Source organism: Branchiostoma lanceolatum, chromosome 6, assembly GCF_035083965.1.
Source record: "Branchiostoma lanceolatum isolate klBraLanc5 chromosome 6, klBraLanc5.hap2, whole genome shotgun sequence".
Classification (NCBI taxonomy): domain Eukaryota; kingdom Metazoa; phylum Chordata; class Leptocardii; order Amphioxiformes; family Branchiostomatidae; genus Branchiostoma; species Branchiostoma lanceolatum.
Genome location: NC_089727.1, coordinates 20,374,546 through 20,399,907, shown reverse-complemented (window position 1 = coordinate 20,399,907; position 25,362 = coordinate 20,374,546). Strand labels below are relative to the sequence as shown.

Here is a 25,362-nt window from a genome sequence, read left to right as displayed (position 1 = left end):
AAAGAATCCACCACACCTTTCGAAAAAGAGTAGGGGCATGCCCCGGTGCGCAATGGTTCAAACCTTACAGTCTGGTCCGGGTTGACATCTTGAAAAGGTGATAGTCATTGTTAAGTCAATCCTTCCACAAATGTGGTTATTCTGAATAAATAAATAAATCACTGTTTTAAAAGTTAAAACTTTCTTCAAAAGACGTTCTTGTGACTTTTCTAAAAGCTTTGTAGGTGTAAACTTGTCGCTGATATAGTGTTTTGTTATTGTGTAATGTAAATGTTCCTAATGTACTGCACTTAAATTTCATGCTGTGAGGTTTTATTCATAGACTAAACTGAAGTGAATTGAAATTGTAAAGGGTTTACAATCGCATAATACATATGGGCAATAGATGTATAATATATAAAATAGTTTGTGAATTAAACAAGCCAAAAAAGCAAGCAATATAAACTTTGTCAAAAGTTAAACATTTGCTCATAAAATAATGTCGTCTAGGATTTCTCATGTATACTGGAATTATCTAGCATATTACAAAGCTTCGACGCGGATCAAAAGCGACACCTAGTGACCCTTATTAGAACTGCAGGTATCTACCAAGACGCTAGAAACTATAATTGTATTTGCATCAGCGGACCTTTTGTTGAAAAACTTTAGCACTTTCTTCGTTTCATCGATAAAAGGACTGCTCAAAATGAGATGACACGGCTGGTGTTCTCTTTCTTTTCCCACAGAAACATTAAAAAAGATATATATCTATCAGGCTCCGTGTGAGCAAGGAGGTTATATAACCTCCTTGGTGTGAGGTGATAGTGCCGGTGATGACACGGCTGGTGTTCTCTTTCTTTTCTCACAGAAACAAAAAAGCTATATCTAACATCTGTCAACTTCAGCAAGCAAAGAAGTGTCTCCATGTTTCTTCTAGCTCCTGTTTGTTTATAGAATTCAGTACCAAGGACAGATTGTGTACATGCGTGGATATTGTTCGATAACAATGACAGGTATGTATTGTGTTGATAGTAGTGCTGCGTACCAATACTGTATTTTGTGGCTGATCTCCTGACCTCATGGCCTCATGCAACACCAAATGTGAGCAACGTGACACCTGGGAACAGCGTAACTAAGATGCAACAGATCATTTTAGCAGGCAGGGAGTTTTGAAAGCAAGGCCAAGGGAGTTTGGCGGTAGGAAGCCTTGTTATTTTCTTTGAATGAAGATACTGAAATTATTGTAGAACAAATGTTAATTATCCAAATTGTTCAGGTAAAGGTACAGGTCTGGACCTGTACCTAAACCTATGTACCGGTACATGTACCTGTACCTGCTGTTACGTTTAGGTACGCAGAACTACTGGATAGTATACAATACCAATCATAAGAATATGTTTGCATGTAAATAGTGTTCAGCACCAAGGACATATATGCTTAGAACTGTGTTCAGATTATGTCCCTGCCCTAGGATAGAACGCTAACTCTTTTGTTCACGAATGGAATTGTAAAAGGTTGACAATTTAGAAGAAAAATTAAGTGCAAAACAATACATCTAAAGTAAATACTATACCTCATGCTGCAGCACCGATATATTCATGGTTCAAAAGCGTCCTCTTGCAATTTTTACCAGAACTGTATGCGTTTTCGGACTATTTTGCTGTGTTAAAAAAATGGTAAACTATACCAGTCGGGCATACATCGATAAAAAAAATACACGGTGGATCCTGTATATTATTAACTTGATGTTCCGGCTCAAACGGGTCTATGAGATATCTTATTATATCTATAACTGTGAAGCTTCCATGACAATGAATACTTGCAGATCGAGTAAGAATTGCCAGGTGACGCTCTTGATCCATGAAAACAAAGGTACTAGTACTCCAACGAAAAACTCTTCAGCCTTTTGCTTGTGAGTTTCTCATATTCTATAAAGATCAGTCATCAAGCAATGTCCAAAGGACTAAAAAAAAGGCACAGAGGAACAATTGGAGGAGTAGTTAACAGTGCCAGGATAATGCTTTGGAATCATTAATGAAAAAAAGAGTTTTTTTTGAAAGCGTAAAAAAATGCAGTTTTCGTTACTATTGCCAGGTGGCGCTTTTGATCCATGGACACCAAGATGCTGCAGCACCGGACCTTTTACTTCTGATTTGAAATATCTAATCAAGCGAGTTGTCAATATACAAACAAGCAAGTAACCTGTACATAGTACTGAATGCTATCCAAATACAAGCAAAGTCACAAATACACACACACACACACACACGCGCACACGCACCAACACGCTTACAAACACGCTTACATACACACACACACACAAACGCATACACACACAGACACACACAAACGCATGCACAGACACACAGTCACACAAACGCATACAGAGACACACAGACACACAAACACACACACAAACACAGACACACAGACACACAAACACACACACACAAACGCTCACACGCACGCACACGCACACACACACACACACAAACACACATACACACAAAATTTGACACTGTATCTCGTACAACGCAACTCCAAAATAGCATGTATATGATAACAAAAATAAATTTCGGGAAACGGATACTTAAGTTGTAGTATGCCAATTCGAAAGCAAATCAATTGAATAATCAAAGAACATATGAGAAAAAATCTATAATTCGGTGTACAATACCAAAGTCAGAAGAGTCGTGGATTTATCAGATACAAAAATGTATTTTCATCATGTTAAACTAATCAATTAATGCCCCTGTGTTCTGAAAGAAAGATGACATTAATTGAATAAGGCCTGACGAAAAAAAGTGTATTCCGGTTAATGTCCTGAAACGGAAACACAGAAATTGAACACCTGTTACTCTTTACTTATGTAATAAGTATGCAAATCAAAGAGACATTATGATATTAGACAAGTAATTTAAAGCATGCATATGTTCTGCTTACTCAGTAATCGTTTTCTGGCTCCCGAAGGCTAAGACACAAATGTCTATTGTATTCGAAAAACTATAACAAAGGATAGCCTGCAGGGTACGTTCCCTGTGGTTATCTTACGTTGTCATTAAAAAACAAAAGAACAGTGTTTACCTAGTTGGTTAAGACTTTTAACGCTCGTTATTGCAAGAAATCGGCTGGCGAATTTTGTACTTTGCCATCTCCAGACATAATCTCAATCTATGGTACAAAATGATTAATTAAGATACTATTGTGAAAACTGATTGTAATTGCTTTCCGCTGAGAGATATAATAAGACAAATATATTTTCGTATCCCGGCAATTTTGTAATTACGCTAATGTTTTCTGAATTCTTTGCAAATTAGCATGTTTCGCATACCTGATTGTTTCATTAACTAATTATGGCTGGCCAAACCGGTAAAACCAGTTTTGTTGCGCCATCCATCCTTTGTCTACATAAAAAGACAGGACCATTCTGTTCCTTTTCATACCGACTCTGAAGAGGCGAGAATCTGTGTTACCGTCGATATATCGTGCAGTCAATTCGGTAAGTGATGTGGCTTTTTTCGTGTCTATACCTAGTGGAAATGAGGGCAGTATAAGGTGGTCTTCCTGTTTCTGTAAGAAGATTTTACGGATGTTTTCTATCTATCTACGCAGAACGCGTAGTATACTGTGTACAAATAGGTAAATATATCAAAGAATGTTTAGATCTTAGAGCTAGTAGCATAAGTGATAGTTTGAACTTGACATGTTGAAGTATTCATAAACTTGTTATAATTTTACGTAGGTTGATTATTTTGAATCCCATTGTTGTTGTTCGCATGTATAGTTGTAGAAGACCTTGCGGAAGTCGCTGTTCTTTTATTGTGTCAATTAAGATTCCTCTATGTCCTGTGTTCGTTGGGAATAAACCACACTCTAAACAGCAAGTGTGGTGAGATTGTTAAAGTTTTCGAGGTGTGGCTCTCTTCAAACACGAGATCTCTGATTTAACGTCCCATCCGGAATTACGTTCCTGGGTGCAAGGAGCAACCTACCCCCCCCCCCCAATAAAAAGTGAATCCCTAGAGTCACCCATCACAAAGTTTGACGGCAAATTCTGGTCCGCCGGATCGGAATACATCGGAATACCCATATAAAGGAGGGGTATGCGCCTGTGGTGTCGTGATGTTGTGTAGAGGGCTGCGCCTCCGCCACTTACCACATCTGGTTCAAATCATTCAGAACCAGAAGGCCCGAGTTCGCGTTCGGGTAGGACATGTCTGGACAAGAGGCACACCAAGTCAAAAGACTTGATAAAGATGGTAGATACTTCTGAAACAGTACTAGTATGAAAGTTAAACACACTCCACTGCCGTTTAATTAGCCCCCCTGCTGCAGTGATTGCACCACAGTGTGGCCCAGGGCTATGAAACGGAGATGGGCGTCGCCCTATACGCCTTATGGTTTGGGAGGACTTTACTAACCCATAAAAGAGGATGAAATTTACCAGAGAATAGACTATGCTTTGATGAGTAAACATCGCAGGCTGTTGTATTTTGTCATAAAGTAATCTATTTATGGACCAGGGAACAAGAAATCACTAGATCTTACTGATGGCGATCGGCGATGGCGACCCGGCCAGGCGCCATGTTTGTTTTCATTGTGGATCGCAATGTTTGTTTAGCGGGATTGTGATAGAAAGTTGGACTTAACTTACCGACGTATGTTATCCTTCTTTTCTGGGTCCACCTAGTACATGTTGGAAAAAGAAAAGAAAAGGATATATGGTTTCTAAACGATAGTTAAAGACAACTAAAGACTCAGGTACTTGACTACGTTTGGACAAGTAACAGACTATTTAAGGAGTAGTTTTAAGTATATCTATCTTTGAATATCATGCCCATGGCTCAGTGGTTTATTATCCCAATTTTTGTCTCAAAAGGCTATGTGACCTTTGCCTGACGCTTCGGTCCCGATTGAAAATAAGGTCCCAGCCAGGTAGTTCTCGGGCTTCCGAAAATAGCTTCATCAGGTTAGTAGAACATAGGATATTTGGAGTTTCTTTTAACGCAACCAGGTTATCTCACCTGCTGACGTTTCGGTGTCTGTCAGACACCTTCTTCAGAGCTTCTGACTGGTGAGAAGCAGTACTCCAGTCAGAAGCTCTGAAGGAGGTGTCTGACAGACACCGAAACGTTCGCAGGTGAGATTACCTGGTTGTGTTCAAAGAAACTCCAAATATCCTAAGCTCTCGGGCTGTTTGGGGCCACTTTCGGGTGTGACCCCTGCTTAGCCCCTTGGGAAACCCAGTGGCTGTCGGGCTATTTTGGACCCGCCCGGGACCCCGAATCATTTTAGTTCGGACTCAAATTGAACACGGGGCCCAGTAACAAATAGACACCGCGAAGTAATCATGCGAGCACCGAAAGCTAAAAGCCCCCCTCTCCCCGCAAATGGGACCGAAGCAAGATATGTGTTGTCAACGTATTCGACGTGTACCTAAGAATCGTTTTCCTCTATTTTTAGTGTCAGTGGCGATGGCTGAAGGTTTTGCGAACGGCGACCCAACGAAGGGCGCGAAGGTGTTCAAACAACGCTGTTCCCAGTGTCATACAGTAGAGCCTGGAGGGAAGCACAAGATTGGCCCCAACCTGAACGGTCTGTTCGGCCGCAAGACGGGAGAGGCGCATGGCTTCTCTTACACTGACTCCACTAAAAAGAAGGGTGAGTGAAGTAACGATGTTGGTCAGTGTTGTTATGCTCTAATGTCTACAGTTTATATTCAAACGCCAGATTCAAGAAAGAAAAAAAAAACACGGCTGACTGTGACTCAACATGTTACATCCTGTAGCCTAGCTGGGCTGCAAGGCCAGTGACGTAATAGGGCCCAAGGCCCCCTAGGCTAAATTATTCTGTGAAGTGATTGTTTTGATACATGAGCATGTAACAAGTGTGTTCACCTCCGTGCACGGAGGTATTGTTTTCGGTATGTTTATATGTTTGTCTAGCCTCATTGGTAGGTCTTCTAGGTGGCACCGGCGTTCATTTATTGGAGAGAGCGCTTATTCGGTACTATCGGTTAGGGTCTTCAACATGTGACAATACGAATTTTCCCAGCCCGAAGTTGAAAATAAAACAGCGAATCAGCGCTCTCAAAAATAAACATTGCGCCGCCTTAATAGAATGCCTGCAAAGTAGGCTAATGTTTGTCGGTGTTTATGCTATTAAGCGTTTTTAGAAAATAATTTTCTAACTTGTCCTTTTTGAAAAAAGTGATTAAATAATTAGAAAATGGTTTTCTACGCACTATCGTTCTTGATTAGAAAAATTGATTTAAGAATGCCTTATTTTAATTGTCATTTCATTCTTGAGCAAACAATCTTGTTTGACCTTTTGAAAAAAAAACATAGAGTCGGTATGTTCTTCGTTTAAGTATTTGTTATTTGGGTAATATTCATTGGGTATACTTGTTTTTTTCTAATTTAAGCTGTATATTGTAATAATGAGAAAATAGTTTTCTACGCTCTATCGTTCTTAATTAGAAAAGTGATTAAGGAATGTATTTCTTTAATTGTAATTTCATTATTGAGCGAACAAGCTAGGTATAACTTTTTGAATGAGCTCAGTGTGTTCTTTGTTCGAGCATATATTATTTTGGCAATCTGCAATGGGTATACATGTTTTTTTAAATTTTAGCTGTAGATTGTAAATGTTGCCACAGCTACTTCAACCGACAACAAAAAAACGGTGCTGTAAAATCCAACTTTACGAACTTTACTTTGCATACAGCGTAGGAATTTAACTCTCTTTTTTTCACCAGGAATTACATGGAATAGAGACACGTTGTGGGTCTATCTGGAGAACCCGGCAAAGTACATCCCCGGCAATAAGATGGTCTTCGCTGGATTGAAGAAGAAGACTGAGCGATCTGACATCATCTCCTACATGGAACAGTCCACAAAGCCTTGAGATGCCTTCCCTGCTGCTACTACTTCTTACACTTACACTACCAAAAATCGCTTTTCTTATTTTTCTTGTTTTTCCTTATACAAAGAATTTCTTTCCGTCAGAAAGAATATCATTCTGTATACAAGAAACTTTTTAAGCACAAACAAGAATCCCTGTTTTAAGCACAAACAAGAATTGCATCTAAGACTTTTTCCTTGAACTTCCTTAAAGCAAGAAAGTTTGAGAAAATTATTCTAGTAGAATCAAGATTTTTGAAACAATATCTAATAAGATTTGAATCTGTAAAAATACAAATTTAACAAAACAAAAGGAAAACCAAATCTTATAGAGAGACTGAGAAAGAGAATTTATTTTCATTTTTGTAGAAAGTTTTCTTAATTTCAGGTAAGAATAGACAAACAAAGACGAATTCTTAAATTGTCTTGTTTTTCTTTGCTTAATAAAATCTTTCTCAACATAAGAATACAAGAAAAATAAGAAAGAAGCTAATACACATTATTTTACATTTTCCTACTAGTGGTAACAATATCATAAGACGAATCCATACAGTGTTAAATGAATTTTCCGTCTCATGAATAAACAAAGATTCAAACAAACAAACAAATTCTTGTTGTGGTTGTTCTGTATCTGTATCTGTATCTATATAGCCGGTATAACCACCATCAGGCGTAACACACCAGCTGTGATGTTGTTTGGCATGTTGCTGTACCGAGATCAATTTGTCGTATTGCAATATAGTAATGACTTCTTTACATACACTGACAGATAGCTAGGTACCTAAACAAAACATGTTATAATTCGGGCATATCTTCAAATGTTTATACCACAATACTTAATGATGTCTGAAATACACAAATAAAGAGGTATCCTTCAACAATTGACATGTTTAGGATCAGCGATATGACTTCATTCAGTTCACAAAAGGAATATAACAGTAAAATAGCATAGAGGTAAAAAGTCATCGGACCAGAATGATAAAAAAACAGATGAGGAAATATAATAAATACATATTCAGTTGTTTTATTAAAACTCAGTTTAACAGGAACATTTTCCAGACATTCAATGATAATACTGAACGTCAGTGAATCGATGTGACTCGATGTTAATTAACTATAGAATATTTTTTCTTCGAAACAAGAGACCAAAAAGGTAACCAAATTAGTCGAACGACAATCACAGGATATTCCTGAAAGAGTTGGTGTTAGAGAAATTCAGAAGAAAAAAAATTTTCACGCGGCATAATACACCAAAATACAACCTTTTCATATTATTTGAAATAGGAATAGCATCATTGAAGGAATATAAGCGTTTAAAACAAATGCACACCCTTCTGATGTTATCTAACATTGAACCATCAGAAACCATACTTCCATGGATCCAGCTTCTTATCTGATCTTCTCACCAGGTGATTACATTAATCAGTGACTAATGCCCACTCATGACGCCACAATGAACACGGCAGCCGGTTCGGAACCTTACACAACGGCTTGCAAAAACATCATTTGATGAGGAAACAGTGCTTATTGTCGTGATAACATTAAATTTAAGGACATAATAATATCTATTTCTTTCCGAACCTTTATGCAAAGTTCCGAATCGGCTGCGCATGCCATGTTCGTTTTGGCATCATGAGCAGGTAAGTCACTGAATAAAGTAATTACCTGGTGGGAAGAATCAAAAGCTGGAGGTATGATGCTTTCATGGTTCATTGTTCAATAACATCCGAAGTGTGAATATGTTGTGAAAATTTCAATGTTATTAACAATTTTATTATGTTGTATGTAATTTCAGGACATTCTTCATGTTGATGTTATTGTCGTCTTATGCCCTTTAAGTACCAGTGCTAAAAACTGGGGCGTGCACAAATTAGTCTGCTGAGTGAACCATCTCCATGGTGATGCCCTAGATTTTTGTTGTATATAACGTTATGACGCACATGCACATGTCCTTCAATACCCGATACACAAAAACAAAATTCCATTTTTCGTACATTTTACTTGAATTTGAAAATAAAAGTAGACTTACTCATCAAGTGAGAGCGTTTTGATGATGTCAATTTATGGCTAATCGTAACATTTTTATCAGGTCTATATGGTTTGAAACTTTGACACAACAAAATGTCTAACAACAGTTCTTAAATATTTTTAACGTTACAACAAGGCAGAAAGTAGTAAATTGAAGCTTTGTATATTGTTCTTCATGTATTTCTTTCTTATATGTCAAAAGCAAAGGCCCCTGAGGAATAAACAAATACTTTCTGGACATTCTTATTCACATTAAAACAATAATATAGACGGAAAATGTTCCACGAATAAAATGACCTTTGACCTTGCGCATGCGTACTCGGAATCGTGACGACATCAATCGTGTACAGGGTTGTTCTGATTTACTTGTCTCTTGTCTAGTTCTATATCGGTTATTGTTATTCTTCAACATCCTCGGTGCTGTACAAGGCTGGTGCCGTTTCTTGTATTACATCAGGTTCCCCATATGCTTGGCTTGTCTTACATGCAGATTTTGTCTTGAATTCATTGCCATAGTGTCCTTTTGAGGTCTCATCTTTGTCCTGGTCGTAGTGTCTGTTCGTATCTCTAATTGAGTCCGGAAACTGGTCGTCGTTTTCGTAGTGTCTATTCGTAGCTTCAGATACGTCCGGAAACTGGTCTTCGTTTTCGTAGTGTCTATTCGTATCTCTAATTGAGTCCGGAAACTGGTCGTCGTTTTCGGAGTGTCTATTCGTAGCTTCAGATACGTCCGGAAACTGGTATTCGTTTTCGTAGTGTCTGTTCGTATCTTCATTTGCGTCCGGAAACTGGTCGTCGTTTTCATAGTGTCTATTCGTAGCTTTAGATACGTCCGGAAACTGGTCTTCGTTTTCGTAGTGTCTATTCGTATCTCTAATTGAGTCCGGAAACTGGTCGTCGTTTTCGTAGTGTCTATTCGTAGCTTCAATTGAGTCCGGAAACTGGTCGTCGTTTTTGCAGTGTCCAACCGTAACTCCATCTTCGTCCGAAAACTGGTCGTCATTTTCGTAGTGTCTATTCGTAGCTTCAATTGAGTCCGGAAACTGGTCGTCGTTTTCGTAGTTTCCGTCCACATTGTTGCCATGTCCACCACATTCTTTGGACACTGATCTACAGTTTTTGATACAAATGGCTGATCCAAATACAAAGCAACAACAGAAGACGGTAGCCAGCATTGTGTAGATCATCACTTCTGTAGATTGTTCTGGCCCGTTGAAATTATCACCTTCATCGTCTAGCAATACTATGTACCTGACTGTTGTTGTTTTCACAATTTCATTTGTCAATTTCACCGTCGTTTCTTTACCCTGAAAGGTGTTAGCTACAGTATTCCCGTCACTGTTGTTAAATCCTGTGGTGACACCGGGGTTCGACAAGGTTGTTATAACATTACTAAATCTTAGTACAGCAGACACTGTAGCAGATTTCGTATAGTTAGTCACCACCCTGCAAGTGTAGTTGCCTGCTGTGGCGTTGTTAACTACAGGGATGTTCAACACTGCGTAGCACATTCTCCTTGTCTCCGATATTTCCACACCCAGTCCTTTGCATGACGACTTTGTTGTAACATAAGTGTAGTTTGTGGAATACGTTTGACTTGAAGAGCTGTGCTCACCATTTGGTAGAATCCACGAGAATGTGAGACCTTCTTCGCAGTTTGTCTGACAGATAAACGAATTGCTCCCTGTGATATTTCTACTTTCCTTGTTGCCTATAACATATACTTCAGGTGCTGGACATGTCATATCGCTCAATGTAATATCTTTGAGTTGTTTTGTCTGTTCAGTAACTTTATCAATGCAAACGATGTGCCACTGTTTTGCACGTGGATATCCTAGAAGCCATTTCTTGACTTCCCTTTCTCTGCAGTCGCATCCTATCTTGTCCATTGTTAAGTACAGGACATATAGACGCTTTAATTCTTCAACGCGTATCGGAAATGTTTTGATATTGTTCTTAAAACTCAATACTCTAAGTGATTTGAGCAACACAATACTTTGTGGGATGCTAGAAAGACAGTTGTTATTCAAAACCAATCTTTTCAACCGAGGTAGCCCAGCAAAAGCTTTCTTGTCAACGGAATGTAGCTTGTTTTCAAACAAGACCATTATTGCTAAGTTATTGAGTCCCTTAAACGTATGTGGCTTCAGCTTTCTGATGTTGTTACCACTAAGATTTAGTTCTGTAAGACACGGCAAGTTTATAAAAGAACATGGCTGGATGTTTACGACGCCAGATCTTTGTATATACAGCTGCCCCATAGATTCTAGAAGCGGAAAATCTCCAACTTCTATGTCAGGAATGTTTTGATGCATCAGATTAAGTCCCGTCAAAAATGACGGTAACGGTGAAGGGATAGAATGGAGAACGTTGCCACGGCTATAATAGTAATTCAGACATGACATGGGAGTTCCTGAACAACTGAATGTTTTCGGGCAGGTGGCGTTTTGTCTTGTAACTTTCCAAGATAGAAACAATACAAATATGGTCAGTCTGATAGACGTCAAGGCCGTCATATTAGAGCTGTGTTTCTGCAGAAGACACCTGAGAAGAAAGTGAAAGTTTATCAAAACCAGTGTAGATCACTGAAGAGCTACTCTTTCTCTGCTTATGACAGAGAAGACAGAGACACTATGGACAATATCTACAAGTTAATTCCAGTAGCGTACGTCGGTTGAGCGACACGGGTGGGAATCGAACTCACGACTTCTTGGTCCAGAGGCAGGGTCACTTCTTCTACTTTTCTACCGACAGATAACCCCGCAAGGGGCAAAGTAGGGGAGGCCCCAGGCTAAGGCGGGCAAACCTCGGAGTAAACGTGACAGTTCGTATGTATCTGTCCTAGCGTTGTGTTTGAAATTTGAGATGGTGACTCCCCAGGGTGCGCCCCTAAACTGGTTAAACTGATCACAAACTGGCACGCTATTCTACGTGAGCCTGCAGTTAAATGATTATACACACTCACCGGAAAATACACCAGCCAACGACAAGTGTTTGATGCTATTCCGCAGCTTTTACATGGAGTCACAGTATGGACATGGCAGTGCCACAGCGCGACTGGTTATAGGCAGAGCAAGAAAACTGACAAAAGATATTGGGGGCCAAGCACGAAAACCCGCTTCGTCCCCTTCGGTACTTGTATTTTCAATCGTCGGCCGCACCCTGCTGGCCAGTCTGAAGTGTGGATGTGCGCTTCCCTGAGACCGGAAATGATGTGGAGATAAGAGCTGCATTCGTTGTCATGGAAACGTGACGTCTTCAGATTCAATCTGTCTGGCTATGGTGAACATTTGCCTTGTAGGCTCGTTCTCATTGAAACGGGTAGAATGCGGTAGCAACTGTACGTCGACTGGATAAGATCTTGATAATGTACGGGCACCATCATTGATTGCTTTCTTTGTTTTTTCTTACAACTTCACACTTTAAAAAAAAGATGCATAATAACGTTGTCATTACATCTACATCTACATAGTTGTTGCCCCCAAATAACCCCTTCAGGGGCATAGTAGGGGGGGAGTTGAGGTCCCGGGCTAAGGCGGGCAGGACTCCAGCCTGGCACGGAACGACTCAACGGTGGGAGCCGTCGCAACCGTGCCAGGCAGGGTGTTCCACTGAGGGATGGTACGGGGAAAATTCATTAATTGCCGACTTTAAGGAATTATTGACACGGTTTGGATTCCAGCCTCTTAAAGCTGCTGTCGCCTCAGAAGACATGGAAATTTTGATATCATCTACAAGTCTACGCCTTTATGTGTATTTGCACGCTCAGTGATTTTAAGCGTGTACGCATATGTCCGGATAATGGTTAACATTTTTTGACTCAGGTTCGAACCCTTTTTGGTACATTTTCATGTTAACCTTCACTGAAGGGAAGCATGTTCTTTGTGCGCTACGCTAATCCAGCTTTGTCTTCTTCCTTTCCAAACAAAAAGGTCAACGACCTGGACCAGACAGCTGTTACCATGGTTACTGGTAAATTAGCAGACACCCTGAGTTTTTTTTTTTTAAATAAATTTATGTAGCAACCAGTAGGACGCAGCTGGAAGGGTTTGTCAAAATATATGTGATTTTTTTAGTACCGTGCAGTAGTTTGTTAAGCTAGACAATGTAAAGGTAAACATTATCATTTGCAAGCAAATGTTATATTTAAGGTTTAATTTTCTAATAGTTATCACGATATTGTCGTATATTTTCAAATGAAATGTTACTTTAACAGGTATGTTTCCGCGTGGATAGTTTTTTGTACCAAGAACATATTTTTTTGTGTGCAGATAATTTTCAGTATCAAGATCAGGTATTCTGTCTGTGTATAGTGTTCAGCACCAAAGACAGGAATGTTTGTGTGCGGATAGTGTTCAGCACCAAAGACAGGAATGTTTGTGTGCGGATAGTGTTCAGCACCAAAGACAGGAATGTTTGTGTGCGGATAGTGTTCAGCACCAAAGACAGGAATGTTTTTCTACGGATACTGTTCAGCACCAAAGACAGGGATATTTTTGTGCGGATATTGTTCAGCACCAAAGACAGGTATGTTTTTGTGCGGATAGAGTTCAGCACCAAAGACAGGAATGTTTTTGTACGGATACTGTTCAGCACCAAAGACAGGTATGTTTTTGTGCGGATAGTGTTCAGCACCAAAGACAGGAATGTTTGTGTGCGGATAGTGTTCAGCACCAAAGACAGGAATGTTTTTGTGCGGATAGTGTTCAGCACCAAAGACAGGTATGTTTTTGTGAGGATAGTGTTCAGCACCAAAGACAGTAATATTTGTGTGCGGATAGTGTTCAGCACCAAAGACAAGTATGTTTAAGTCCGGATAGTGTTCAGTACCAAAGACAGGAATGTTTGTGTGCGGATTGTGTTCAGCACCAGAGACAGGAATGTTTGTGTGCGGATAGTGTTCAGCACCAAAGACAAGTATGTTTTAGTCCGGATAGTGTTCAGTACCAAAGACAGCAATGTTTGTGTGCGGATTGTGTTCAGCACCAGAGACAGGAATGTTTGTGTGCGGATAGTGTTCAGCACCAAAGACAGGAATGTTTGTGTGCGGATAGTGTTCAGCACCAAAGACAGGCATGTTTGTGTGCGGATAGTATTCAGCATTAAAGATAGGTATGTTTGTGTGTGTGGATAGTGTTCAGCACGGAACGACTCAACGGTGGGAGCCGTCGCAACCGTGCCAGGCAGGGTGTTCCACTGAGGGATGGTACGGGGAAAATTCATTAATTGCCGACTTTAAGGAATTATTGACACGGTTTGGATTCCAGCCTCTTAAAGCTGCTGTCGCCTCAGAAGACATGGAAATTTTGATATCATCTACAAGTCTACGCCTTTATGTGTATTTGCACGCTCAGTGATTTTAAGCGTGTACGCATATGTCCGGATAATGGTTAACATTTTTTGACTCGGGTTCGAACCCTTTTTGGTACATTTTCATGTTAACCTTCACTGAAGGGAAGCATGTTCTTTGTGCGCTACGCTTATTCAGTTTATCTTCTTCCTTTCCAAACAAAAAGGTCAACGACCTGGACCAGACAGCTGTTACCATGGTTACTGGTAAATTAGCAGACACCCTGTTTTTTTTTAAATTAAATTTATGTAGCAACCAGTAGGGCGCAGCTGGAAGGGTTTGTCAAAATATATGTGATTTTTTTAGTACCGTGCAATAGTTTGTTAAGCTAGACAATGTAAATATGAACATTATCATTTGCAAGAAAATGTTATATTTAAGGTTTAACTGTCTAACAGTTATCACGATATTGTCGTACCTTTAACAGGTATGTTTCTGCGTGGGTAGTTTTTCTAACGAAGAACAGATTTTTTTTGTGTGCAGATATTTTTCAGTATCAAGATCAGGTATTCTGTCTGTGTATAGTGTTCAGCACCAAAGACAGGAATGTTTGTGTGCGGATAGTGTTCAGCACCAAAGACAGGAATGTTTGTGTGCGGATAGTGTTGAGCACCAAAGACAGGAATGTCTGTGTGCGGATAGTGTTCAGCACCAAAGACAGGAATGTTTGTGTGCGGATAGTGTTCAGCACCAAAGACAGGTATGTTTGTGTGCGGATAGTATTCAGCACGAAAGACAGGAATGTTTGTGTGCGGATAGTGTTCAGCACTAAGGACAGGAATGTTTGTGTGCGGATAGTGTTCACCACCAAAGACAGGAATGTTTGTGTGCGGATAATGTTCAGCACCAAAGACAGGAATGTTTGTTTGCGGATAGTATTCAGCACGAAAGACAGGAATGTTTGTGTGCGGATAGTGTTCAGCACCAAAGACAGGAATGTTTGTGTGCGGATAGTGTTCAGCACCAAAGACAGGAATGTTTGTGTGTGGATAGTGTTCAGCACCAAAGACAGGAATGTTTGTGTGCGGATAGTGTTCAGCACCAAAGACAGGAATGTTTGTGTGTGGATAGTGTTCAGCACCAAAGACAGGAATGTTTGTGTGCGGATAGTGTTCAGCACCAAAGACAGGAATGTTTGTGTGCGGATATTGTTTAGCACCAAAGACAGGAATGTTTTTGTGAGGATAGTGTTCAGCACCAAAGACAGGAATGTTTGTGTGCGGATAGTGTTCAGCACCAAAGACAGGTATGTTTGTGTGCTGATAGTGTTCAGCACCAAAGACAGGTATGTTTGTGTGCGGATAGTGTTCAGCACCAAAGACAGGAATGTTTGTGTGCGTAAAGTGTTCAGCACCAAAGACAGGAATGTTTGTGTGCGGATAGTGTTCAGCACCAAAGACATGAATGTATGTGTGCGGATAGTGTTCAGCACCAAAGACAGGAATGTTTGTGTGCGGATAGTGTTCAGTACCAAAGACAGGAATGTTCGTGTGCGGATAGTGTTCAGCACCAAAGACAGGTATGTTTGTGTGCGGATAGTGTTCAGCACCAAAGACAGGTATGTTTGTGTGCTGATAGTGTTCAGCACCAAAGACAGGTATGTTTGTGTGCGGATAGTGTTCAGCACCAAAGACAGGAATGTTTGTGTGCGTAAAGTGTTCAGCACCAAAGACAGGAATGTTTGTGTGCGGATAGTGTTCAGCACCAAAGACATGAATGTATGTGTGCGGATAGTGTTCAGCACCAAAGACAGGAATGTTTGTGTGCGGATAGTGTTCAGTACCAAAGACAGGAATGTTCGTGTGCGGATAGTGTTCAGCACCAAAGACAGGTATGTTTGTGTGCGGATAGTGTTCAGCACCAAAGACAGGTATGTTTGTGTGCTGATAGTGTTCAGCACCAAAGACAGGTATGTTTGTGTGCGGATAGTGTTCAGCACCAAAGACAGGAATGTTTGTGTGCGTAAAGTGTTCAGCACCAAAGACAGGAATGTTTGTGTGCGGATAGTGTTCAGCACCAAAGACATGAATGTATGTGTGCGGATAGTGTTCAGCACCAAAGACAGGAATGTTTGTGTGCGGATAGTGTTCAGTACCAAAGACAGGAATGTTCGTGTGCGGATAGTGTTCAGCACCAAAGACAGGTATGTTTGTGTGCGGATAGTGTTCAGCACCAAAGACAGGTATGTTTGTGTGCTGATAGTGTTCAGCACCAAAGACAGGTATGTTTGTGTGCGGATAGTGTTCAGCACCAAAGACAGGAATGTTTGTGTGCGTAAAGTGTTCAGCACCAAAGACAGGAATGTTTGTGTGCAGATAGTGTTCAGCACCAAAGACATGAATGTATGTGTGCGGATAGTGTTCAGCACCAAAGACAGGAATGTTTGTGTGCGGATAGTGTTCAGTACCAAAGACAGGAATGTTCGTGTGCGGATAGTGTTCAGCACCAAAGACAGGAATGTTCGTGTGCGGGTAGTGTTCAGTACCAAGGACATGTATCTTGTGTGCGGATAGTGTTCAGCACCGAGGACAGGTGTTTTGTGTGTGGCTAGTGTTCAGCACCAAGAACGGTTTGTGTGTGTGTGTGTGTGTGTGTGTGTGTGTGTGTGTGTGTGTTGATAGTGTCTAGTACCAAGAATAGTTTGTGTGTGTGTGGATAGTGTTCAGTGCTAAGAACAGGTATGTATGTGTGTGGCTAGTGTTCAGCACCAAGAACAGGTATGCATGTATGAGGCTAGTGCTCAGAACCAAGAACAGGTGTGTTTGTGCGAGGAAAGTGTTAAGCACCAAATACAGGTGTGACCGTGTGCAGATAGTGTTCATTACCAGGGACAGGTATGTTTGTTTGCGTATAGTGTTCAATACCAAGGACATGTATTTTGTGTGTATAGTGTTCAGGACCTAGGACATGTATTTTTTGTGTATAGTGTTCAGGACAAAGAACCTGTGTGTCTGGTTGTGGATAGTGTTCTTTACTAAGGGTATTTTTGTGTGTCGATAACAATGCCAAATATGTTATTTTTGTGTGTGAAAAGCGTGCAAGACTAAGACTAGATTGCTTGTTCGTGCGAGGACAACTGGTCTGATTAAAAAACTAGAGTTCCACGAACACATTATCTTCGCCAAATAATCAAGGCTTATCATGGAGAGTGATTAATATTTACGTGCTTATTTGATCATGCACCATACCATTTGGAAGTTATGATTGGGCGAATGAGTCCAGTCTAGATAGGGTTTAAAATCATTTGGTGGTACAGGACTAGTATATGTGTAGAGTGTGCTGATATATGTTATAACTGGTCATGAAAAATATGTGTATGTTGATATTATATGGGCCACAAATGTTCGATATCGCAGTGTTGAAAGTGATGATGAAATAGTACAGTCAATACATATGAATAGAATAAATCTGTCGCGTTTTTAGATGTTTTTAGTCAGGCTATCTATTTTGTTCCCATTTCGTTATGTCGCCAACCGTGTTGAAAAAAAACCCAGCAGGACCCACACCTCTGCTTGGAGAATAGTTTATTTATTTGACCTACATGTACGTTTATGCAAGGCCATTTGTTTACATGACCTGACACTGTCCCATGTCCCATTGAAATGCAGTGGGTTAACAAACTTTCCTTACTAAATATGCAAATTAGCTCCTGATTTGCATAATTAGTCATTGATAATGTAAATCACCATCTGAGCTCTCTACATACCAAAACATCACGACGATCTGTCGACCCCTTCTCAAGTTATTCATGTCCGAATGTCAAAACAAAAACACCCACTGCCGTTCTTAACAAGCCGCTAGGGGGCCAAAATTTACAGAACTTACTTTCTGTGGCATGAACTATCTACCACACAAAAATCATGACCATTGCACTTTCAGAAAATATGCCCCTAAATTTTGAAGCTCCGCTGCAGTACCTTAGGTACTCGCTAGAAGGCCCATTATCGAACTTGACCTTCCTTTCTGTAAACCCTACCCATCCACTAAGTATCATACGGATCCATCAACAGCTTCTCGAGTTATGCTGGCGACATACAAATACACATCCACACAAAGCCCGCTGCAGTACCGACGGAAAATACCAGGGGAACCATTTTTGAACTTGACCCCCGTTTCCACAACATCTACACACCTGCAAAAAATCATGAAGATGCATCAACGTTTCCGTCACTTTTTTTGCCTACATTCAAACACAAAAAAATGCAACGTCCGCTGCAGTACTGTTCAAAAACGCAAGGTGAACCATTTTCGAACTTGACCTTTCTTTGCACAACCACTACACACCTACCAAAAATCATGAAGATTCATTGAAGCTTTCTTGAGTTATGCTCCTGACATACATTCAGACCCACCCAACAGATTTTTCAACCGAAAACATAATCTTCTCCGAGTACAAGTACTCGGCGAAGATAAAAAAGCACAAGCAAAAAGGTCGTTTCACATCAGTGAAAAGCATACATCCTGCTGCATTTCCTTTATGTTTGTGGATCAATAGCGTCCCCTAGCAATATTAACTAGAACTCCAACAGTTTGTCGTCAGGCGTCGTCTTGTTGAAAAGTACCATGCACGTTCAACGTTATAGCAATACAGGTATAACGAAGATAGAAGGCCTCAATTTGTATGAATAGAGGGTGTGCACAGAGGAAATTACACGGTGGATTCCGAACCGTATTACTTGAGGTTCCTGACCGACTGGAGATTGCTTTTGATCTATGAGACTGAAGCTGTCGACAGGACGAGAAATATGCCAGGTGACGCTTTTGATCCACGAATTGTGTTACAGGTAGGGGTGGGTACCGGTACAGAAAATTCAGGTCCGGTCCAGGTCCAGGTCTAGAGGGTCAGGTCCAGGTTCTGACCTGTACTTGTACCTGATTGAAGTAGTATCACAGAGCATCGTATTTTGGAGAGCGAGACACAAGTAAAGGTCTCTGTGAGTTCTACAAATTATGTTTAAATTGTATATTAGAATAACGTGATTATTCTCGGTGCACACTAATGTGCACTCGCCGTCTGTTGACTCATCTACATATGATTAACAGCTAACGTCTTCGAAAAAGGAAACCACGACACGTTATATCTGCTTATTTTTTATTAGACCGGTTTTGTGTGACCGCCTGCTGGTAGCCTGGAATTTTCTAATCGGTCCATAGGCCGGTCCACTGATTTTTTCTGGACCGGTCTTTTTAGACCGGTCCATAAGAAACTACCGGTTTTGTACCGGTACACGGTACCGGTACCCGCCCCTAGTTACAGGAGAAATTGCACTTTGCTTTTGAGTTTCTTATTTTCTAAATAAGGATTAGTTATTTAGCAATCACCAAAAAAAAAAGATTAGGCACAACTTCGTCAGACAAAACGTTGTTGTGAACATTTGGAAGAGTAGTTAACAGTGTCAAGTGAGGCTTTTGGTCCATCAGCACGAAAAAAAGGCGTCTTAAAGGTAATAGAAAAAAATGCAGTTCTTGTCATTATTGCCAGGTGACACTTTTGATCCACGGGTACAAAGATAAATAACCTGGCTTAACAGACCCGTGACTCCAGATGTGGGTCAAAGGCCACTGGAAGTCTGTGCCGACCCCCGTCTCTGTTGAGTGATGGTTGGTATATTCCCCGATATTGCTTGTGCTTTCACATTAATTTTCAAGAATTTAGATGCATATCTGTTAAATGTATTTATCTCTTAAAAATATTACGTTACCATCACATTTCATGCTATTCAACTTTCAAGTTAACAAATTGTGTTTGTCAAGAGAAATTATAATTTTTCAAACAGGTATTCTCCATCTTGCTTTAGGTTGGAGTGGAGAATGCTGAGGTGAATGTGATCAAGTGTTTCACCAATGGACAAGCCTTCCGCTCTCGTATTTACGTTGAAGAACTGATGTAATGTTTTGTCTGCTCTGCCTATTCGCATATTTTGTTTTTATCTGCATATCTGTCTAGGCTGTTTGTCTGTGCTTAGCAGTATTTTTAACACTGAATGGTCAGCTGCTTGTATCAATCTATCGGCAACATAAGATTTCAAAATGTGTGAGAGTGCTGTGAGCCTAGAGGGCAGTGATTTCTAATAGCGCATGCGTGTAGGGTGCCCGTTGAGTGTGTTGGAATATAGTGCCGGGTATACAGCATTAAAACTTCTTTTCTTTGAAAAATTTGGTGCCTTTCTGTCAGTTTCGAGGTGCATGTGAAAGGTCAGAGTTTCTTCTCATTGATTTTAGCCGATACCTGTGTTTTTGAAGTGTCGGGAGACTGCCAGGGGAAGTAGTCCCAAGGGGTGTGATCAGGTTGATTCTTGGAGACGAGGTCAAAGGTTATGTTTTCGTCTGTTAGCGGCCATTTAAAGTTTAAAGTGCTATATGAAAATTGGCAGAAATGGGGTTTTGGACACATTAGGATGTGGGCTGTCCTGTCAAGGTGAGTTTTGGTGGACATTTAGTCATGGAGGTGAGATTTTGGCCTCCTTTTCATCTGGTTATCTGAATACAATTCCATACTAGAACGTATTGGGAATGCATGCCCTAGATACTATTTACCAAGTTTAGTTCAACAAGCAAAGGCGTAACGCGTTAACGAAGAACGGATAGGTGAGGTTGGCCATCTTCGATTGCTCCAATGGTATAATGTAATGTTGCAGTACATACGTTTACAGCAAGGAGGCGTGCATGCGCCTTGGGCCATCCTTTGCACTGGAGACTTCTGACACACAAGGTTCTAGGCCACAGTATTTCGCCTATGGGGGTGTACATTGTTAAGGATCCCAAAGTGAGAAGCTTCGACGCTTGAAAATTTATAGAAAGGTGCACAATTAGGGTGCCAGATTTTATTATGTTTGCCTTCAAGGTTCAATCTACAACATATGTGAAAATGAGTTTAAATTTGCCGGCTCATTCTCTTTTAAATGTCACTTTGAAATGAATCCCAGCAGAGGTCAACGTACTGCAGCCGACTTACAGTAGTCGGGCGGTAACAAGATTAAGGCGCGAATCCAAACCAACCGAACAAACATCGTAATCCAACTCCTACAGTCTGAAAACTGACGTGTTCCCCTACCATTCACTACAGTTTCAGCCTTGCTAACGTGCACTGAAGAAAAACTACGGCCTTTTCAAGCAATGTGACGCACTACTTCATACCCGAACTACTATTGGGGACGGGGGTCGCCCATTAATACTGTGTTCTGCGGCCATAAACATGACACCGGAAACGGAAATACGTATTATGACCTATATCAAATAATTCAGAAAACAAAGGTTGTAGTAGCTTCTCCGTGATTGTAACGGGCATTTTATAAGGTGAAAGGTCGTGGGAAGCAAAAAGGGATTTAGAATATTGTGTGCTTGTATTACCCTGCAACTGAACGAGTACAGAGAAGCAAGTTTGCCACTTTATTCCAAGTTTCGTCAACAGACGTTCAAATCAGGTGTGTGTATTATCATAATATATTTTGATTCAACCTTAGTATAGGTGTTCTTCTGTTTCCAGTGACTGTACAAATTCCCCCACCCTTCCTACAACCTGTTTAACAGACAGTGACAAATTCCCCCACCCAACCTTAGTTTGGGTGTTATTCTGTTTCCAGTGACTGTACAAATTCCCCACCCTTCCTACAACCTGCTAACAGACAGTGACAACCATAGGAACACACAGAAATGAGTTTTCCATCATGTCAAGATCAGTGGCAATATAACGAATTAGTTTTCTATATGTCACAATCGTAGTTAATGTTTTAGTATTTTTGTCGATCCTTGTAGCATTCTGTTGGTACTCTAGCCTTCGTTTCAATATATATGCATAGCACACACACACACACAAAAAGTTAGTTTTGGACAATTATGGCGCTTCAAGAAAATAATCGAAATAACCCGAGAAAAAGAAAACTGAACCAACGTCGCGGTATGATGCCCACACCGTGCAGTTGTCAGCAAAAATTACCAATAAATCCGTACAAAACACGTAGAAATTTAAAAGCAACACGGAGGACAAACAAAAGGCTCTAAGTATATAGCCCTCTCCCAGCTACAACCCTGGGAAAATGTAATGACCCCCCTTCTGATAAACATTTGCCCCCCCCCCCTCCCTCATTTGCAAGACACACAAGATTGTTGCCTATTTTTTCCAATACTTAATGGAATAAAGGGAAACTACGGGTTAAATCCTGAGCTAGACAGAATATTTTCCGGTGGAGACAAAATGCCACCGTCGGAAATTCGGCATTTATCATTTTATGAACGTATAGATATGAATCTACATGTAATAACTGCGTGTGATCATGTAACAAAAGGTAGAAATAAGGCCTCGGTGTGTCTGGCAATGATACTGATAAATACTATTTTTACGCGTATTTTCTTTTAATATTGTCCACTGACAGCCTCTGATTCAAATCAAGAAAGAAGGTTTCTTATAAAGACTGGAATGTGGAAGGTTTGCCACTCTTTTGTTTGCCAGATTGTTGCATTAGCTCCCGCTGCAGTCGCTGCTTTCCCATGACGTAATCACTTGTAACATGGGTTCCCCCTGTTTCCAGCGACAAAACATTTTTTCCCCCTAGGCCCTCTACATTGACGTTTCCAGGCACTTAAAACTGCGGGACAGACAAAATTGTTTATTTTTCTTTTTTTTCTTTTCTTTTTGAGACCGTTATGAGTGCTTCACGTTTTAGTGCACCCGCACACAGACACACCAAAAACAATATCTCCGTTTTTCATGGAGATAACAACTAGACGTTAATCCCTGCATTGTGCTCGAAGAAAGGTCTTTCCCCAGACCTAATATCGCGGTGATTTGTCTCCCTTATTCTGCTGGTAGTGATTTTACCCAACGAATTGCAAACTTGAAATCAACAAATTTCATAATTCGCTGCTTATTCGTCTGGACTGTCTAATACCATATCAAAGCTGTGTATTCACCTATCCTTTGCAAACATCGATGAGATGTATTTCTGTGAAGAATCCATTTAAAACTGGCGATTTCTTTCTCCCTATTTGCCATAATTCGATTGAAAATGGGCGCGTCCTAAATAAACTCAACACACGCAGAAAAAGCAAGAAGAAAAAAAAAACAGAAATCTTCTCGTTTGTAACGTTACCTCCCCTAGCTACAACGCTGGGAAATTTCTTAATCCTTCTGCTGAGCATTCTGCCCCCCTCCCTCCACTGCAGTATACAAGTCAAGATTGTGGGCTGTTCTCTTGATTTCTAAATTCGTCGTCCGTACGAGTTACTGTGACACAATTAAGGGAAACTACAGGGCGAAACCAACTAAACAGAATATTTACCCATGCAGTGGCAAAATATGACCCAAGGAAGCAGCCATAGTAGATTTGCATAATTTTACGATAGTATAAATAAACGTTTTACGGTAGATGCAAGAGCGAACTACCACGTAAAATTAAAAGCTGCTTAACGTTGTCAGAGAGGATGTTGAAATTAACTGTGTGTCCAAGAATCCCATAAAGTTTGCCGAGGAAAACTGAACGCTAGTATCTAACTATATGTAGGGCAGTTTATGTAGACAATTGGTCGGGGCTTATTGTCCTATGCGTGGATCGAAGCCAACATTATCAGACAGAAAGCTGTGGCATTTTAATCACTTAATTCACAAAAAAATGCGTTTTAGCTCACACTATCAGTCACAAAACCAATTTAATACAGAGATAGTAAGGTCTTTTTGAATTTCCGCTTCCTCATTAGATTTCATGTACAGACACTGGCTTCCATGCGGACACAGAAAATCAACTTTTACTTGTGCCAGGCTTTACTTAAATATATACACATTTTCCGACTGGTTCTACTTTCCAAGTATATTGCAATATGGAGTAGCATTCCTTTCATCAGGGGGATAACGTATTTTCTGATACGTGAGGTGCTCAGGGTCTGGAGTATAACATTTTTGCAACTCATTCACACACACACACACACACAGGCACAGGCACACACACACACAAACACACACACAGGCACACACACAGACACACACAGACACACACACACAGACACACACACAGACACACACACAGACACACACAGACACACAAACACACACAGACACACACACAGACACACACACACAGACACACACACACAGACCAACACACAAACACACACACACACACACACACATAGACAAGCACATACACACAGACACACACACACACACAAACACACGCACACACAAACACATTCAGATACTAAAAGTTTTTGTCAAAAAATATCTGCGATGTATGTCTTTGGAGCATTTCCTTTTGTAATCTTCACAAAGACTTTAGTAGAGGAGACTAAGGCGGGGAAACTAAATACCTACACGAGTGTTCAGAGAGTGGCAGTTTCAGTGCCGTCGTGTGGCGTGATGGTATGAACACTTGGCTGTCAAACGAGATTACCCAAGTTCGATCCCGGGCTGCCCCCAGATATGTCTGGACATGCGCCCCGACATTGTGAAAGGTATCACTTCACTAAGGTATAAATGAGTACCTAGCTTCAATTAGGGACGTCCCTTGGATAGGACGTTGAATTTAGGTACCGTGTTTGGAGAGAGCCACACCCCTCGCACGTAAAAGAACCCACCACACCTTTCGAAAAAGAGTAGGGTCATGACTCGGTGTGCGATCCTTCTGTCTTGAGTTGGTGACTCACTACAAATCACCCGGATGAGGGTCTGGCAAACCTCCGTCTCGTATCATCCATACGGTGATTTACATCAATCACCTGAACAGGGCACCTGGCGCATCCTCGTCATGTATATCAGCCAAGGAAAGGGTATGTCACCCCGCAAGGGGCGGTAGAACCCCGACGGTGCATGTCGCACGTTAGCACGTCGCACGCACTCAGCACGTCGACTGCCAACCTCGTACCTAGTGGTTTCAAATTCGTCAAAGTGTAAACCTTTCGCCGTGAAATGATTACCGCAAAAAACGTGAACATAAAACCATCGCGATGTTAACAAACACTGACAACCGAAGAAACACGCAGAATTATTTTTCCATCATGTCACGATCGGTGGAAATACAACGAAGTAGTTTTCTTTATGTCACAATCGTAAGTTAATGTTTCAGTATTTTTGCCGATCCTTGTAGCATTCTGTTCGTACTCTAGCCTTCTGTT

The 25,362-nt window shown here is 40.7% G+C and overlaps 2 protein-coding genes across 2 annotated transcripts; one reads left to right on the top strand and one right to left on the bottom strand.

Annotated features, from left to right (window-relative positions):
- The first annotated feature begins 5,433 nt into the window (after positions 1 to 5,433).
- On the top strand, positions 5,434 to 7,489 carry LOC136436993 (cytochrome c-like). The gene is made up of 2 exons (XM_066431414.1): positions 5,434 to 5,640; positions 6,737 to 7,489. The coding sequence occupies exons 1-2, from the start codon at positions 5,454 to 5,456 to the stop codon at positions 6,883 to 6,885; spliced, it is 336 nt and encodes a 111-aa protein (XP_066287511.1). The 5' UTR covers positions 5,434 to 5,453; the 3' UTR covers positions 6,886 to 7,489.
- A 1,328-nt stretch (positions 7,490 to 8,817) lies between these two features.
- LOC136436992 (uncharacterized) lies at positions 8,818 to 11,448 on the bottom strand. The gene has a single exon (XM_066431413.1). The coding sequence runs from the start codon at positions 11,423 to 11,425 to the stop codon at positions 9,308 to 9,310; it is 2,118 nt and encodes a 705-aa protein (XP_066287510.1). The 5' UTR covers positions 11,426 to 11,448; the 3' UTR covers positions 8,818 to 9,307.
- Between the last annotated feature and the right edge of the window lie 13,914 nt (positions 11,449 to 25,362).

Bases quoted from the DNA above. Each gene is read 5' to 3' on its own strand.
- LOC136436993 (XM_066431414.1), top strand. From the start codon at position 5,454: ATGGCTGAAGGTTTTGCGAACGGCGACCCAACGAAGGGCGCGAAGGTG. The intron at 5,641-6,736 runs GTGAGTGAAGTA...TTTTTTCACCAG, and splicing joins TGACTCCACTAAAAAGAAGG to GAATTACATGGAATAGAGAC.
- LOC136436992 (XM_066431413.1), bottom strand. From the start codon at position 11,425: ATGACGGCCTTGACGTCTATCAGACTGACCATATTTGTATTGTTTCTA.